General features: G+C 55.5%; 1 protein-coding gene across 3 annotated transcripts; it reads left to right on the top strand.

Moving 5' to 3' along the window:
* Positions 1-2,963: 2,963 nt before the first annotated feature.
* SLC5A11 (solute carrier family 5 member 11) lies at positions 2,964-16,183 on the top strand. 3 transcript variants are annotated; one of them, XM_057398073.1, is made up of 16 exons: positions 2,964-3,344; positions 4,952-5,122; positions 6,008-6,079; positions 6,716-6,820; positions 7,040-7,099; positions 7,269-7,373; positions 8,532-8,637; positions 9,347-9,427; positions 9,879-10,084; positions 10,615-10,750; positions 11,546-11,653; positions 12,066-12,216; positions 12,435-12,603; positions 13,309-13,524; positions 14,694-14,856; positions 15,192-15,421. In XM_057398073.1, the coding sequence occupies exons 2-16, from the start codon at positions 4,997-4,999 to the stop codon at positions 15,212-15,214; spliced, it is 1,827 nt and encodes a 608-aa protein (XP_057254056.1). In that variant the 5' UTR covers positions 2,964-3,344; positions 4,952-4,996; the 3' UTR covers positions 15,215-15,421. The 3 variants fall into 3 exon arrangements, with proteins under 3 accessions (XP_057254056.1, XP_057254057.1, XP_057254055.1); XM_057398072.1 differs by lacking the exon at positions 15,192-15,421 and adding an exon at positions 15,883-16,183 and having other exon boundaries at positions 2,965-3,344; XM_057398074.1 differs by lacking the exons at positions 14,694-14,856; positions 15,192-15,421 and adding an exon at positions 15,883-16,183.
* Positions 16,184-16,217: the final 34 nt, after the last annotated feature.

Below are 16,217 nucleotides of genomic sequence, written 5' to 3'. Positions count from 1 at the left end.
GGTTTAGCAGCAGCACTACAGGCTTATCGGAACTCACCAGGAGACACAAACCCCTGGGCATTCTGGTGCCTCAGGGGCAGAGACCAGTGAGAAATAGATCCCTGTCCTATATTTGCTCCCAAGGGCTGGAATCCCCAGAGTCCCTTTCGTGTATGGCCGCTTGTTCGTGCTGAGTGTACCCAGGGAACTCAGAGCGTGCAGGTCCAACCTTCCAACAGTGTCTGCTTGTTGTTTAGATGCGGTGTCCCCGGGGTGGAAGGGAAGCAGCATCCCCTGCTCAGTGCATGCCCCTCGGGGGGACACGGTGCCCCCAGAGCTTGCCAGCAGCCACGCTCCAGTGCATTCGCACTGGGAGGCATCGCTCCGTGCCACCCGCATCCATTGCCTTTCAGACCCCACTCGCTCCCACATCCTGCCCGGTGGAAGACATAGCATAGGGAACCTTCCTCCCATCTCTTGCCAGAGCCAGAGCTCCTCCTGCAGCGGCTGGTGCGTTACTTAGGGGGACCTGATGACCATCAAATCCGGTCTGGTTTTAAGCCCTGCTCTAGGACGTGAAGTGCATTTCCACAAGTGATCTCAGCTCACACAGCTTGAAGTGCCAGGTAGCTTCTAGTGTTGTCCAGCCCTGAGAGCGGGGCCAGGGCGACGCTGCCCCAGCTCCACGTGTCTGGGATGCTGCACACTGCATTCAGTTCATTTTGGTTTATTTTTCTAACCGCATACTCAATATCGAAACCACCCGAGGTTCTTTTCCCTCGCTGTACATAGGTTTTGCTACGCGTTGTACCTCCCCAGGACGGGTAGAACTCCAACCCCTTTGGTATTTTTATGGGAATATTTTCAAAGAACCAGAACTTCTGACTTCGGGTTGTATTATTTGATAACGGGACTTGTGTATAGTCACGGTTCAGCCTCTCCCCCATGCCTATGTGCTGTCCCTGAAATAAAGCTGCTGCCTTCTGCCTCCTGACGCCATGGGCCTCCGTGTTGTGTCAGCCACTGCTCGTGCGACGGCTGCAGGTGCGATCCTGCACCGTGCACTGCTGCGACCGCTGACCCTCACCCCTCCAGGAGGGAGCTGCAGCATCCGACCTTGCTGGGCTTGGGCTGGGAACAGGGAAAACAACGGCACAAGCGCGCCCAGCCCTGCGTGAGCACCGGCAGCCAGGCTCGTGCTGGGTGTGAGCAGCACATTCTTAGCATAGCGTGGAGTATTCCTGCAGAAGAAAGCATTGAGAGAGGGGATGAGCCAGGGGTTGTTTCCCCCTGCAAAGGAATGTCCCCAGAGGGATTTATCTCTTTTACACTAAAGCAGATAGGGGCCGGCTGCTATCGGCTTTCTGGTTGTAGTTTGGCTTGCTGCAGGCTGCTCGGTCCTCCCTGGAGGCCACAGCACTGGCAACTGTAAAAGAGCTCTGAGCAGAGCTAACAGAGACGTGACAGGTAGAAATCCCTTGCCGAACACGTGCATTTACAGTGCTCAGGCCCCTCCTGATGCTCCTGGCTCAGCCAGCCTGGCTCTGGTGCAACCCTGGGGATAACCATGGAATCCCAGACCTGTTTGGGTGGAAGGGACCTTAAAGCTCCTCCAGCTCCAACCCCTGCCACGGGCAGGGACACCTTGCACTGGAGCAGCTTGCTCCAAGCCCCTGTGTCCAACCTGGCCTTGAGCACTGCCAGGGATGGGGCAGCCACAGCTTCTCTGGGCACCCTGTGCCAGCGCCTCAGCACCCTCACAGGGAAGAGCTTCTGCCTAAGAGCTCATCTCAGTCTCCCCTCAGGCAGGTTAAAGCCGTTCCCCTTGGCCTGTCCCTATGTGCCCATCTACAAAGCCCCTCTCCAGCTTTCTTGTAGCCCCTTTAGGCACTGGAAGGCTCCTAAGCTGCCCAGTGCAGACGCGAAACCTCCCACCGCCCGTTGCAGAACGGATCCCGGAGCCTCCCTCGCAGTCAGCACCCCCATCGCACGCTGCCTTTGCTGCTTCTTGGTAACTGCAAACACGAGGGCATTTCTCCCCAGAATCAGTGCCCCGGCACTCTCCTCCCAGCCCCGGCTCAGCAGAGCCCCTGCGTCAGCCCCGGTCACGGGATCCTGGGCACAGGAAAGCCTGTCCTTGGGAAGGAAACAATAAGTCAGGCAGCAGCCCGGGGTCAGGCAGGGAATGCAGGCTCTGGCTCCACGGGTGCCGCTTCCCCCCCCTGCCAGAGCCGGGAGCGGTGACCTGACAACCCCGGTTACATCCCGAACCTCGCAGTGTTTAAGGGGTTTCACTCTTCCCTGCAAGAAATGGTGTGGGGGGGAAGACTTCAAAGAGGAAATGAGCAGCTTTAGTAAAGTCACGGTGAAGGCACGAGGGCAGCTGTAGCTGGGGTAAACCAGCACGAGGCTGGCGTCTCCAAGCCAAAGTGCAACCACTTTGAACCCTCTCTCTAAGTATCTTGATAATGGATCGAAGGGCCACCATCTATAATGATTTTCCAGGTGCCATAAAAGGTGCCACAGAGACAAACTGAGGTGTCAGCTCCAGAATGGAAAGGTTGGAAGTCAGGAAAAAGTGGCACAGACTGGAAGCACCTGATTGCTGGGTCTGAAGCCCCAAATTCCAATGCAATTGGGGGAAATCGGGGTTTTCCAAGTTCCAGCAGATCAAATGAAAGCATCTCCAATCACAAGGTTCAAAGACCTTTAGTTATGTTCGTCTGCACTATAAACCAAAAGGGAAACAAGGGGATAAAATACAGACACCGAGGCTTTGCTTTCTGTTATTATAGACCCTGGGGTGCCCTTTCCTAGTTAACAAACTGGCTTCTATTATCAATGTCAAGAATCGCCTGTAGGTGTTTATCAGGTTTTCAGACCGACGGTGCTGAAGTCGAAACCTCCAGCCTGGTGCTGGGATTAAGTGGGAGCAAGCGACAAACCCCATCCATCCCGTGGGTGCATTGTGCTCTCTGCGAGGCTCAGGCACTCTCGCTGTGAGCTCCCCCCCGTGCCGCGGGCTGTCAGCTCGGGAGGACATCAGCGTGGCTGGGTTATTGTTGCCTGTCCCTTCTCTGGCTGTGCAGATTGCTTAAGAGAAAGGCACTCTGTGGAGTTTGACCCGGGAGCCCTGAGAGTGAAAATAACGCGCGGCTCCTCACCAGAGCCACGGGGCACCGGGAGAGGGACTGCGGGCCAGTAGTTTAACTTTGACTATCGATATTCCTCCTCATTCCTTGGGACACCGGTAACGGCTCCGCTGGCAAATCCCGACCCTCTGGCAATATTTAAGCTGCCTGTCAGTTGGCAGAGGCTCGGTGGTGCCCGGCGCAGGGGGACAGAATGAGACCCGGCTGAGCGCAGTAAGTTCCCTTTCAGCTTGTACCTCGAGTCGGGGAGCTGCGGTCGGTGCGAGGGTTGGGGGCCGCGGTCCAGCGCTGTGGCTGTGTCCTCAGGAGGATGGATGTACCTGGGGATGCTTTAACCCCCCCCCCCCCCCCCCCAGAGGAGGCATTTCCAGTGGTCCCGGTGGGTCCCTCGAGCCCCACGTGGGCTGCGCCTCTCCCGGCACCATTGACACAGGGCTGGCTTCAGCCGCTTCATTTCCATGCCACGGATGTTCCTCCCCGCGGTCTCTGGCGGGGACAGCGCTGCCGCCGGTGCCAGGAGCCGAGGGCACCGAGCCGTGAGCTGCATGCACAAAGCAGGCAAAATTTCCACTGGGCCGTGCAGTTGGGATGCGAAACCAGAGCGACCGCGCGCTGCCCCTTCCCTAGGGCCTGCCGGCTCCAGCTGCCGCAATGGGGCAGCGGCTCTCACCCCCCCGAACCCCCCTGGAGCATCCCCCACCTTTCACCACTGATGGGCACAGCTAATGCCTGCAGAGCTCTGAATCCGCATGCGTTTTGGAGGGATGGACACAACTCTCTCCTATATGTGGGCTGAATCCTGACTGGGACCGAGCGTGTGTATCCTATAGCGCTGTCTGTGCTGCCGCGCTACCCACCTGAGATGGGAAGTGCCTTGGGATGGAAAGAAACAGCGCTATCAGAGCTGAGATAGGGAAAGCAGGAGGTGTCAGCATGGGGTCAGCAGCATCCCGGGGCTGACATACCAAACCCTGTTTGTCTTTTCCTAGTTAGAGGTTAAGCGTGCCAGTAAAAACTCAGTGACAGCCAAGACATATTGCCTCTTAAAGAGGTAAGACTGAGCTTCGGTGCCCTGCATCCTTGCCAGGCAGAAGCTCCCAAGGAATTCAGTGGGATCTGGGGGCTCTATGAGGCACAGAAGAGGCTCTGACAAGGTGCTGCAAGTCCCCGGTCCCAGCCTGGTGCTGCTACCACTGCCACTCAACCCCAACATGGGTCAGCACCATATTGAGCTCTGGGACTGGAGGCTGCTGCTGTGGAAAGCGGGTGATGGGGTGGTATCAACCACCAGAAAACTCCTTAGTTTTTGTCCAGCCTCTCCATAAGTGCCTAAGCCCGCAGCCCCAGCGCTGCAGGACTGGGTGCAATGGGCACACAGGGCAAGGAGAAACCGCAGCATCTCCATCACCACCGCACCCGCACCTCCGTCCTCTCCGCTTCATTCATACCCCTTGGCAATGGGTGCAGGACTGCGGTGGTTTCACCTCATCTCAAGGGGAGTTCAGGGCAGGTTCCAGCTGCAGTTCCCACACGGACAACGCGGTGAAGCCGGTTGTGAGCGAGGGACAGGGTGGCTGAGGCTGCTCGGGTCCGTGCTCTGCTGCACGATGGTGCTCACAGGAAGAACTTGTTCGACCGCCTGCTCCGTGCTGGTCCATGCGGGAGCCCCGGGCTGCTGAAGGCCACCCCTCGCCCCACCTTTGGGCAGGGGGGAGCTTATAAATGTGGCTTCACAAGTGCAAGAGAGGCTGAAGGACCTGGGCAGCCACAGGCAGGAGGAGGCCGGGTCCCTCCTCACCATGCAACCCGTTCTTTAACAGATACATGCATCGAGGCGAAGAAGCACCGGGCCTGCATAGGAAGCCATGGAGACCACCAGCAGCACCCCTGTGACCCCCTCGTGGGACGTGTTTCCCCAGAGGACGCTGGAAGCCGTGGACATCGCTGTCCTTGTGCTGTACTTCGTGTTCGTCCTCGCGGTTGGGCTGTGGGTAAGCAGATACCATTGAGAGCCTTCCTATGTGCCCTCTTCTACCGAAGACCAGGGCTGCTTTGGCCCCAAAGTCTTTCACTTTGGCTTGAATCAGGCAGCACTTCACCGGGTTCAACTGAACAAGCAGAAAGATAAGAGTCTACAGGTCCTTTCCCTCTCTCCAGCCTGGGGAAGGGTGCTCAGCGCTTCAGGAGAGCTGTTCAGCTCTAGTGTTTGCCAAGCTTTAAGAACCCTTGTGAGGAAGAGGTTGTTTAAGTACAAAGTATTGCTAAGAATAATGGTTTGTTCATCCCGGAAGGAACTGCTGTCCTATAAATCACCTGAGCCTGTCCACAGTGCTCTAGTCCATAAATTACAAATGCTGTTTGGTTATAATTAAGGCAGAAGGACATCCTTTTGGCATGGCTTCTGTAACAGCAAAAGCACAATCCGGCTGTCGTAAGGCAGAGATGAATAGCTGCTCCCTTCCAGTGTGGTGATAACGCTGCTGGTGTTGCATGAAACTGCCTGAAATCCCTGAGGAAGAGGAGTCAGTAACACGTGCAACGCTGAGCAGACCCAATACCCGGGGATGCCCATAGCTCTTGTCCAAAACCGTTCGACTTCCTCGCTGATCTGGAGGGATTTAGTTTGCTTATCACAGCAAACAGTCGATCCGGATGCTGAGCTGGTGGAAAACCTTGTGCATGGCCGCTCCCTCCCTTGTCTGCTGCTCTCTTGTCCCCTGGGATTTCCCAACAGGAGCTGCAGGTCCTTCCAGGAACCCTTTGCTTTCACCCGATGGCAGCACAGAGTCTCCCGCAGGGGAAGTCCCTCTTGGTGATGCCCTGCTCCACAATGAAGTGGCTGCTGAAACCTCTGTTGTGCTTTTCTGCTTCCCCAGTCCATGTGGAAGACGCAGCGCAGCACTGTGAAAGGCTACTTCCTAGCTGGAGGCCAGATGGTTTGGTGGCCTGTAAGTATCTCCATCATTACACCGCTTGTGCCCATCGGCTACAGCAAGACCAAAAGCGCTTCTGGCCCAGCAGAACTTTATTCTCCAAAGGGGAAACAGGAACAAAAAGTACTTCCATGTTTTGCATGGATGCAGTTACAAAACTGCCTGGTTTATTCCATATGGGAGACAGGGGGAGCAGAGCTGCTGCAGGACACATGCTGCAGCCTGGGCCCCAGGCGAGCCTGGTCCTGCGTGCTTTGACCTGCAGACATCCAGAATTACCCATTACAGACCCAGCTTTATACTGAGGGTCTTCCGCTTGGGCTGGTCAGTCTGTGTGTGCTAACAGAGGAACCTCATGACCTGGCATTTCTGCTTGTTACCTCCCACCTTCTGCCCTGCTCCCCTGCACGAGAGCAGACATGGTTTTGGAAGCAGGATGGGGCTAAACGTGCCCCAGAATGAGCGATAGGCAGTGAATAATGAAAGAAGCTGGGTAAAGGAGCCAGAGACACTGAATGTGTAGGGAAAAGAAGAAGGTGGCAGGGGGTGACAAGACTCTCACATCCTCCATAGCCACAAGCGGGGGAACAGCATCCCTGTGTTCCCACCCGCCTTGTGCAGGGCCAGATCCCGTTTTCCCTCTTTCTCCAGGTGGGCGCATCCCTGTTTGCCAGCAATGTTGGAAGCGGCCACTTCATCGGCCTGGCTGGGTCAGGAGCTGCCTCGGGAATTGCCGCAACAGCCTACGAGTGGAATGTGAGTGTGGAGCAGCAACCCCGGTGCTGTGCAGGGCAACTCCAGCCCCTGTAGGTCCGGCAGCTCCAGAGGCTCGGAGTCCTGCTGCAGGAGCCAGATGGCACCAGGGGCTGCTGGCGTTTGAGGCCTCTGAAGGATAACCCCATCCCTGTGTCCCATAGAGCCAGAAGCTCGCATCCCTGCCAGCATCCCTCACCTTCCTTCCCATTTGCTCCGCAGGGGATGTTCTCTGTCCTGGTGCTGGCCTGGCTGTTCCTGCCAATTTACATTGCAGCGGGGGTACGTAGGTGGATGTTGTGCCCAGCAGTGATTTACTGCTATCTAAAGCACCTGCTCGGCTGCTGGGTTTAACACCTCCTGCTGCAGCTGTGGTCCTTCTGCAGGGCCTGGGCTAATGGGGAGGAGAGCTGTTGGGTACCACCGTGCTGATGGCTTGCGTCTCCCACAGGTTACTACCATGCCAGAGTACTTGCAGAAACGTTTTGGAGGCAAAAGAATCCAGGTGTTCCTGGCAATTCTCTATTTGTTCATCTACATCTTCACCAAAATATCAGTAAGTGGAAAACACTGGAATCAGACTGAATTCGGGCTGGAAACGGGATGAGTGAGGCTCAGAAATGCAGCTGCTGGCTGCAGAAAAGGGTGTATTAAAATACCTGAGGAAGTTAGACTACAGTCATTGTGAGAACCCACACACAAAGAATAACTCCTTTTCCCCCACTGAGCACCTGCTGCAGTGGGAGGGAAGCTGGGTGTCAGCATCCTGAGCAGCAGCTCGTTGAGGAGTCGGGCTGTGAGCGTGGATGTGTCTGTTGTCAGCTTTTATACATGTGGCAGCTCACCTGGACTCTTCCCTTTGCATGTACTGCCTGCACAGACACCAACCACGGTTACATGCGGGAGCAATGAGGACGTAGGAGGTGGTTTGTGCTCAGGTGAAGAGCGCTGAGCGACTGATTCACTGCTCCTGCCTGATGCAGGGCCTTGAATAAATAACTGACCCGATCCTTGCGCAACACCTCGCTGCTGTTCATTAACCTGAGGTGGGGCAGGGACCTGTGAAGCCAGAGAGGTCCCTGCTGGTGTTCTTCCTGTACACACAGGGCTAAAGAGGGATGTGCTGTGTGACCCACGCCTGCCTTGTCCCTGCCGAAACAGCCGCAGGCCAGGGGGTGCAGGCGGCTCTAGGAAAAGCCAGCTCTTTAATGGAGATCTCTGATAACAGGATTCCTGCGTCCAGGATGCTTCCATGGCCGTCACTCTGGCCTGCAGTCTGCCTATCCCAAAGCCCTCCCAAACTGCAGCATCTTCACCCGGCTGCAGAGGGAGCTGGTCAGGGCTGGCTCCAGCCCCCAGGACACCTTTCCTCCCTGTTTCCTCCCTGCCACCACCTCAGGGAGGAATTCCCATCACGGCTAATGCAGGAGGTGCCACAATGCCCTGGCTCTGGGGCTGCGGGGAGGGATAAGCTCATCCCACCTGAACACCGATAGGGAATTGAGCCAGGTCCTGATGCGCAGTGCGCAGGAGCTTGGGTTGCAGAGGGATGAGCTGCATGGAGGGGACACAGCTGGGAGCTGAGGGTCACGAGCAGTTACCAACAGCATTGGTTCTGCCATAGGAGACAGCTCGGTCAGCTGCATGCTCATGTTCCCTGGTGCTGCCTGCTTCGAGGGGCACTAGAACTGGGCTGACATCCTTCTCCCTCCAGGTTGACATGTACGCTGGGGCCCTCTTCATCCAGCAAGCCTTACACTGGGACCTCTACATCGCCGTGGTGGGCTTGCTGGCCATCACGGCCGTTTACACCGTTGCAGGTACGGGGCTGAGTTTCGGATCATACCGCAGACCCTGTGTGATGAGTGCACCAGTGCTCAGAGTCCAGCCTTTCCCATGCAAGCTGGGTTTGCCAGGAGTATGGATAACGGGGAGGGGGAAAAGCAGCTGACAACTTGCCTGATAAGCAACTATTACCCGGTGGGAGTAAGTTAATACCCCTTATGGGGCCACAGGCGATAGGGATGCGTGGATGCAGAGCACTTCTGCTTTAAGGAGAAGTTACGCTCGAGGCATTTGCACAATACATTTTCCTCTGGGCTTTCGGGAGGTATGAGTGCTTTACATAACAATGAGCCCTGGAATGTGGAAAGCATTGTCAATCCTGGATGCCCTTTCAGGGCTTATGAGGGGCCAAATGGAAAAGAGCCATGCACGGAGCAAGCAGCAAATCCCAAACCCATAAAGGTTTCTCCTTTCCCACTGCTCACCCCTGGTGATGTTGCTCATAAAGACACCCTTTTATTTCGCTTCTCCTTATTCAGCTTGGGCTTTGCTCTGGAGTTTTTCCATGTATTTCCCGAACAAGCTCTTGCTTTGGACTTTGGCTTTTTCAGTGACAAAGTGGTGACTCATTATGATTCAAACACGAGAAATTTCAGCCCACCATGCTCCGAGTCCCAGTGTGACCAGTCTGCAGAGCACAGATCAGTCCCACTTTCCCAGTTTGGTGCTTCTCTGCCCTCCCAGGTGGCCTGGCCGCAGTGATCTACACGGACGCGCTGCAGACCTTCATCATGCTCATCGGGGCTGTGACTCTCATGGTCTTCAGTGAGTGTTTCCCTGGGGGTTATTCCTAACACTGTGACAGCTTTACCGAGTGCTACAGACAAGGTGGATCATCACAGTTAACACAGAGCTGATGGTCCGGAGTGGCTTTCTCTGTGTTCTCCTGTTGGAATAGATGCTCATGCAATAGTAATTCTTTGTGCGTTAAAAATGCACAAGTTCCCCCTGAAAACCTCTAAAGAAACGCATCCAGAAGCAGTGTTACAGGTGAACAAACACCTTCTCTAGGCAGAACCTTTAGCATTGTGCTATCCCCCACCCAAGGAGCCCGTAGCTTTGGGTTTTCAAAGCGTCACCCACAGCAAAGTACACTTGATGCTACGGGTGATGCTGCACGTAGCACCTGTGGGGCATCACCCATAGCAAACTACAGACTGAAGCTCAGGGTACCCACGGGGCAGAGGTGGTAACTGCTCCTCCTGCCCTGTTCCAGGCTTTGTTGAAGTTGGTGGTCTTGAAGGCTTGCAGACAAAATACTTCGATGCCATTCCCAGCTCCCGCAAGGAGAACAGCAGCTGCGGCTTGCCGAGGGAAGATGCTTTCCACATATTCCGAGACCCTGTTAACTCCGACCTCCCGTGGCCGGGGGTCCTGGTGGGAATGACCATCCCGTCCCTGTGGTACTGGTGCACAGATCAGGTGCGTGCCCCCTTGCTCTTTGCTTTTAAGGACACGCAGTTGGCTGGATGGGTCTGACCGCAGCCCTCGGTGTGCCGGGACTGGTTTGCTCTTCCTGAGGGGGGGTCAGTGAAACCTCATGGTTTCAATCCTAAAGATGCAAAACTTGATAAACACACTGAAACCTGGGGAATCACCTCAGTGTAACAAGGGGCCAGGCGGGGTTTGGGAGTTAATCCCAACTTGGTTTTAACTTAAGCCTTTCCCTTGCTGTGAAGTCTGACTATGGGTGGTTAAGGCACGGGCTGGGCAGCACGGTGCACTGCAGAAGCAAGGTCAGGTCTGGCGGCACAAGCAGCATCGTTCAGGGCTGTGATTCTGTGAGTTTATCAGGATCTGAAGCGAGAATTACAGAGCTACAGCCAAGCTCAGTGCTCCCCCTTGCTGGATTTCAATAGTCCAGAGGAGAACAAAGTATCTGCAACTGGTATCACATCACCTGCACTTGCTCCCCTCTGCCGACAGCACCAAACCCATGCCTTCATTTCTAGGTCATTGTTCAGAGGTCCCTTGCTGCTAAAAACCTCTCTCATGCCAAAGGAGGCTCCCTGATGACCTCCTACCTGAAAATCCTGCCTCTCTTTATGATGGTGATGCCGGGCATGATCAGCAGAATTCTCTTCCCAGGTAAGTGCTGAAGGAGAGATCGTAAAATCCCAGAGTGGTTTGGGTTGAAGGGACCTTAAAGCTCCTCCAGCTCCAGCCCCTGCCACAGGCAGGGACACCTTCCACTGGAGCAGCTTGCTCCAGGCCCCTGTGTCCACCCTGGCGTTGTACACACCTGCATTCCCTCTATCACCGGCTGTGCCTATTCTAAGGAGCAGGACCGGCCCTTACCAATAAATCAAAAGGCTGCAACGCATCAAATGCCCCACATTGAAGACATCTCCTTCCAGCCGTGGCTGGAGAACACACATCCTCTCGCAGCAGACCCCAGGCACATGCTCCCCATGCCCTGCTCCGTGTGCTGTCATCCCTGCTCACAGCAGCTGTGCTGATGGGGTCTGAGCTTGCTCCCTGTTGCTGCTCCACGCTGTGACCGTGCCCTCGGGCCCCTCCTGCACCCAACGCGCTGCTACCCCTGCAAGTTACGTTTGGGGCACTCAGAGAAAGCCCACACGTCAGTAAGTGCTCACCAGGTGGGAACGTGCTGGGCTGTGCATAGTCCTCAAGCAAGCAACATTCCTAGGGAAGAACAGGCAGGCAGGCCAGCTGCCTCCACTGATGCTATCTTGTGCATGGAAGGAAGAAAAGGGAAACGAGGGAAGGCCAGAGCTGCTTTCTCACTGTGTGGAGACAGTCCCGTCCTGGGCCGGAGGCTTTCCAAGCCTTCCGTGTTCCCCCCGATGACTGACGGCGTTCACTGGCCCGACGGGTTCAGGCTGCAGAATCCTGCCTCTCCCTCCCCCGTGCTCATTTCAGATCTGGTGGCTTGTGCAGACGCGGAAATCTGCCGACAAGTCTGCGGCAACCCATCCGGCTGCTCCGATATTGCTTATCCCAAGCTGGTCCTCGAGCTGCTGCCCACAGGTAAGGAGCTTGGTGCTGGTGCTGGTGCTGGTGCTGGCGCTGGCACCAACGGGTGCGGTACGCCCGGGCCTAAAGGTGTCTGTGAGACAGGTTCGGAGAGGAACATACCCCACAGCTGTAACTTCAGTGGGGGTTTTGTTGGGCTTGGTGGGACAGGGGCAAGGGGCAGGATGCAATGGGAGATGGGTGATGATCCAGCACCCAGAGCTCCAATTCAGTCCAACCTGGATAGGAGATAAAGCCCAGGGTTTAATGATAACAATCAACGCTAACTCCTCCCTGTCACTGCCATTTAAAACTGGGGCTAAACCCAGATTTCAGGTCTGTTCTAGCTGAAAGAAGAATTCGAGGACACCCCAAGGGGGTCACTGGGGACTCCTCAGGGCTGCTGACCTTCTCCTTCTGTCCCCAGGACTCAGGGGCCTGATGATGTCGGTGATGATCGCAGCTCTCATGTCCTCCCTGACTTCCATCTTCAACAGTGCCAGCACCATCTTCACCATGGACCTCTGGAAGCACTTCCGTCCTCGGTGCTCCGAGTGGGAGCTCATGATTGTTGGCAGGTACAGAGAGCTACAACATGAGTGTTATAGCAGAGCCTCAGCATCAGGGACACACCTGGGCACACCCCAGGGCCCGCTGCCCCTATACACATGTAGTAGCTTCATGCTGACCACGCTTGGTGGGGGGGTTACCAGAGGTCTCAGCTGGACCCTTGCATGCTGAGCAATCGGAAAAGCACAGCCTGAGCTAAGCCTAATGGCACCTTTCTCTTGCCCAGGGTCTTTGTGCTGCTGCTCACCGTGGTCTCCATCCTGTGGATCCCTCTGGTTCAGGCCGGCCAGGGAGGGCAGCTCTTCATCTACATCCAGTCCATCAGCTCCTACCTGCAGCCCCCCGTGGCGATGGTGTTCATCCTGGGCTGCTTCTGGAAAAGAGCAAATGAAAAGGTAACAGCTCCGCTGTCCCTGTGGCCTCACTGCCCTCACAGGAGTCCTTTAGAACTCAAACCCACCTCCTGCTGGGGAAAGGAAGACACCCAGCCCTCCCCCCAGACATCCATCTCCGCTACAGCAGGGAGCGACTGCTGCTGCTTTCCAAGACCCCACTGGCACTTGAGGAGCGAGGTGACTGCATTGCTCCGCTGCAGCATGTCCTTCGCACCTCCTGAAGCCTCTTAGGGGCTCGTTAGCCGTTGGCTTGTTTGTTACATGGACTAGAGAAGGCACAGCGAGCCCAGAGAGTGAAGGAGCCAGACCAAACGGCACCAGGAGTCCTACGGCTCCAGTTTCTCCATAAAGACCGGGGCTGGGTAAAGGGTAAAGTCTTCCCAAACCAGGCTTTGGTCAGGCAGAGAGCAGCTGTCAGCCCCGCAGTTAAGGCAACCATTAGGATATAAATACCAGTCTTGAGAGTCTCCTGGCATAGAGGACGTTATCCTTCCCCTCCACAGCAAAACTAATGACCCACCTGAGCCCACAGAGAGGTACCAGGCTCCTGAAGCACCACCGGCAGACCCAGGTAGCAAGAGCAGAGAAGGAAGGAAAAGACCCTCGGAAAAGGCAGCCTCAGCTCAGCCCGTGTGCCAAGAACGAGGCTGGGTCCTCGTGGATCCGTGCTCCTTGCTCCAGTAAAGCAGATCCTTCCTCTCCCAGGGCGCGTTCTGGGGCCTGGTGATCGGGCTGCTGCTGGGCGGCATCCGGCTGGTGCTGGACTTCATCTACCCAGAGCCCCGGTGCGGAGAGAGCGACCTGCGCCCGGGCGTGGTGAAGTACATGCACTACCTCTACTTCTCCATGGTCCTGGCCACCGTCTCCACGCTGACCATGCTGGTCGTGAGCCTGCTCACAGAGCCCCCCTCGGAGGCAATGGTGCGTCACCCGTCGGGGTTCTTGTGTTATCTGTTAACAGTTTCCTGCATGCCCCACGCTACATCCATGGATATGGAATCCCGTGGGGATAAATAACCCAGAAATGCAAGGTTCCGTTCAGTACTGACAATCACACTTGCCATAACCTCTAACAACGACCCCTCCTCTGCTCCAGCACCCTGCTGCCACTTAGGTCCCATAAATCCAGAGTCCCACCTTGGAAACTGGTCAACAGTAGATGCTACAAAGAGCTGCCCTTAAGCTCAAACATGTGTGTTTAACCATGACAAATTAGCTTTTTTCCCTCTCTTTCCCAAGAAATTCCAGCTTCTGGGTCATCTTTATCAACTCTCTTACTAATTTAGTGAGGAAGCCTTTTTACTCACAGGAAAAGAGAACTCAAGGGCAGAGAGAAACTTCCCCTGGAACAGGTTTGTGCCAGTTCGACTGCTTTCAGTAGATAGAATGAGGCTACAGAGAGCCATCAGTAGGAGGAAGAAGGGCCAGAAACCAAAGGGCCAACGCATCCTCTTGCTCGGAGACAGCACTAACCTGGCACCTTTCTGAACCTCCTCTGAGAGGGAGAATGCCCACGGAGACGCGTGGTCAGCTCGAGAGCCCACCTCCCTCCCAGCAGCAGCTTTAACTCATCTCCAACCTGAACCTTTCCAGCTTCCCGTTGTGCTCCTCTGTTCCTTTACCCTGTCCTTGACATTGAGAGCTTCCCTCTTTCATGAGTCTTTTATATACCTGAAGAAAATTACCCTAACTCCCGCCCGTCTTCTCCCAACAACCCCAGTTCTTTTGAGTCATTCCTCGCTGGCCACAATACCCGTTCGTTTTGCTCACTGACCCGCTCTCAGTCTGCATCCAGTGATGGTCCCGTGCAGAAATGCCTCCTCCTTGGTTAAAGACAGAACAACAGCATCCTCCAGAGAGTAGCTGTGCAGCCAACTGTCGTGTTCCAGACCCAACTAAACCCACCACGCTGATGGTAGCCACCACTTCTGTAGTTAACCAAGGGAGCGCTTGGCTGTTCCCCTGCCCCAGCCGAGCAGGAGAACAGGGTTTGGCCCCTCTAAGTATTCTCTCTACAGGCTCTGCTGCTGAGGCAGTCCTTTAAGCAACCACAAAGCAGTTTCCTTTAACACCGCTCTTCATGCCATCAGATAAGTCGGCTTACCTGGTTCACACGTGGGGATCTACCAGCCAAGACAGACCTAGCAGTCAGCCCTTCCCCTGATGCTGCCAAAGGAGTGTGTGAAGCTGAGCGCCCAGCTCTCCAGCTGGATATAAGCATTGCTTCTGAGAATAGTTCAGATGATAATAAATGTAAGTGCTCCAACGTCGTGCCCAGTAACACCTACCCTTAACCCCAGGCACTGTGTAAAGGCTTTGAAGACAAGAAACGTTAAACCCCTTCCTCTGCGTTCAGTCACCTCAGGGCATGCTGAAAGTGACAGTTTTACCTCAGCAGCACTTTAGTTTCTCTTCCATCTCTTGCTGCCATTACATATGCTTGGAATGAAGGAGGAGCTGATGGGACACAGAAAGCCATGCCCGGTGCCCTGCGCTAGCTGCGGGCGCTGCCAGGAGGAGCGGCTGGCGAAGGGGAGGGTGGAGGCCAAGCAGAGCTCTTTTCATGGCGTTCCATTTCTGTTTTGCAGTGGTGGTTTCTGCTCGCCTCTAGCAGCAGGGAGACCGCAGAGGCCTGGGCGGAGAGCTTGACAGATCAGTGAAGGAGGATTTGCAGTGTTTAAAACTTGTACTTGTCGGTATTAGGTACAAACACGTGTAGCAACTCGCTGCGCCTCTTCCAGCGCTGAGCACCATCCCCTGGTGCTGCCAGGCTCGGGACACTGTTGATGTAGCTGCAGCTTTCGCTGCCGGTTCCTCTGATCTAGAAAAAGCTGTTGGGGAGATGAGTGAGTTACTGAGCCCTGGTGCTGGGGAGCCTCACGCCTGTGGGGCACGAGCGCTGTCTCCCCAGCTTTTAGTCACGCACGTCCTAACCCACACAATTGCTGGGGAAACCCGCTTTACACGTGTGGAGTAACCCCTCATCGGGTGCTGAAGCCGCTGGGCACCGAGCAGCCACAGCTCAGCTTTTAGGCTTAGGCTCCTCTTACCGTTTCTTATGATGCTGGGAATAGAACTTCAGCTCAGTGCTCCAGGGAAGAGGAAAACTGGTCCTGCAGCCCCCAGAGGTGTTAACAGAAGGGCTCCCTACACCTCAGCGTAGCTAGCGTATGCGTTTAAAGAACACTGGTGCGTTTCAGCATCAAACCCCTTTGCACAGCAGCACTGGGATGTGTTCTGCTGGCGCGATTCACCCCTCACTGCTGGCTGTCTCCCCAGGTCCCACTAACAGCAGAGGGGACTCCAAGCTGCTCACCACCCTCCTGTGGCTCTGCGGGATGGAGCGCAAGCAGCCCAGCACCGAGAACACGGCACCGGTCAAACCCGAGCCGCTCCCCGGGGCTTGCCTAGAGGAGAAGCCGCTGGTGAAGCACGTCCTCAACATCAACCTGCTCCTGTGCGTGTGCGCCGGCATCTTCCTCTGGGCGTACTTCGCGTAGCACTCGCCTGCTCGACTCCAGATGGCAGCGACTAATGTTAATTGGTGTAAATAAGAATAATTAGCAGAGGGTCAATGTAATTCTTACTGCTTCCTAAATGTTCTTCCTTTATTT

Source organism: Pezoporus wallicus, unplaced genomic scaffold, assembly GCF_028554395.1.
Source record: "Pezoporus wallicus isolate ANWC-B61680 ecotype Strahan unplaced genomic scaffold, APGP_CSIRO_Pwel_v1 contig_6274, whole genome shotgun sequence".
Classification (NCBI taxonomy): domain Eukaryota; kingdom Metazoa; phylum Chordata; class Aves; order Psittaciformes; family Psittacidae; genus Pezoporus; species Pezoporus wallicus.
This window is presented reverse-complemented; position numbering and strand designations above follow the sequence as displayed.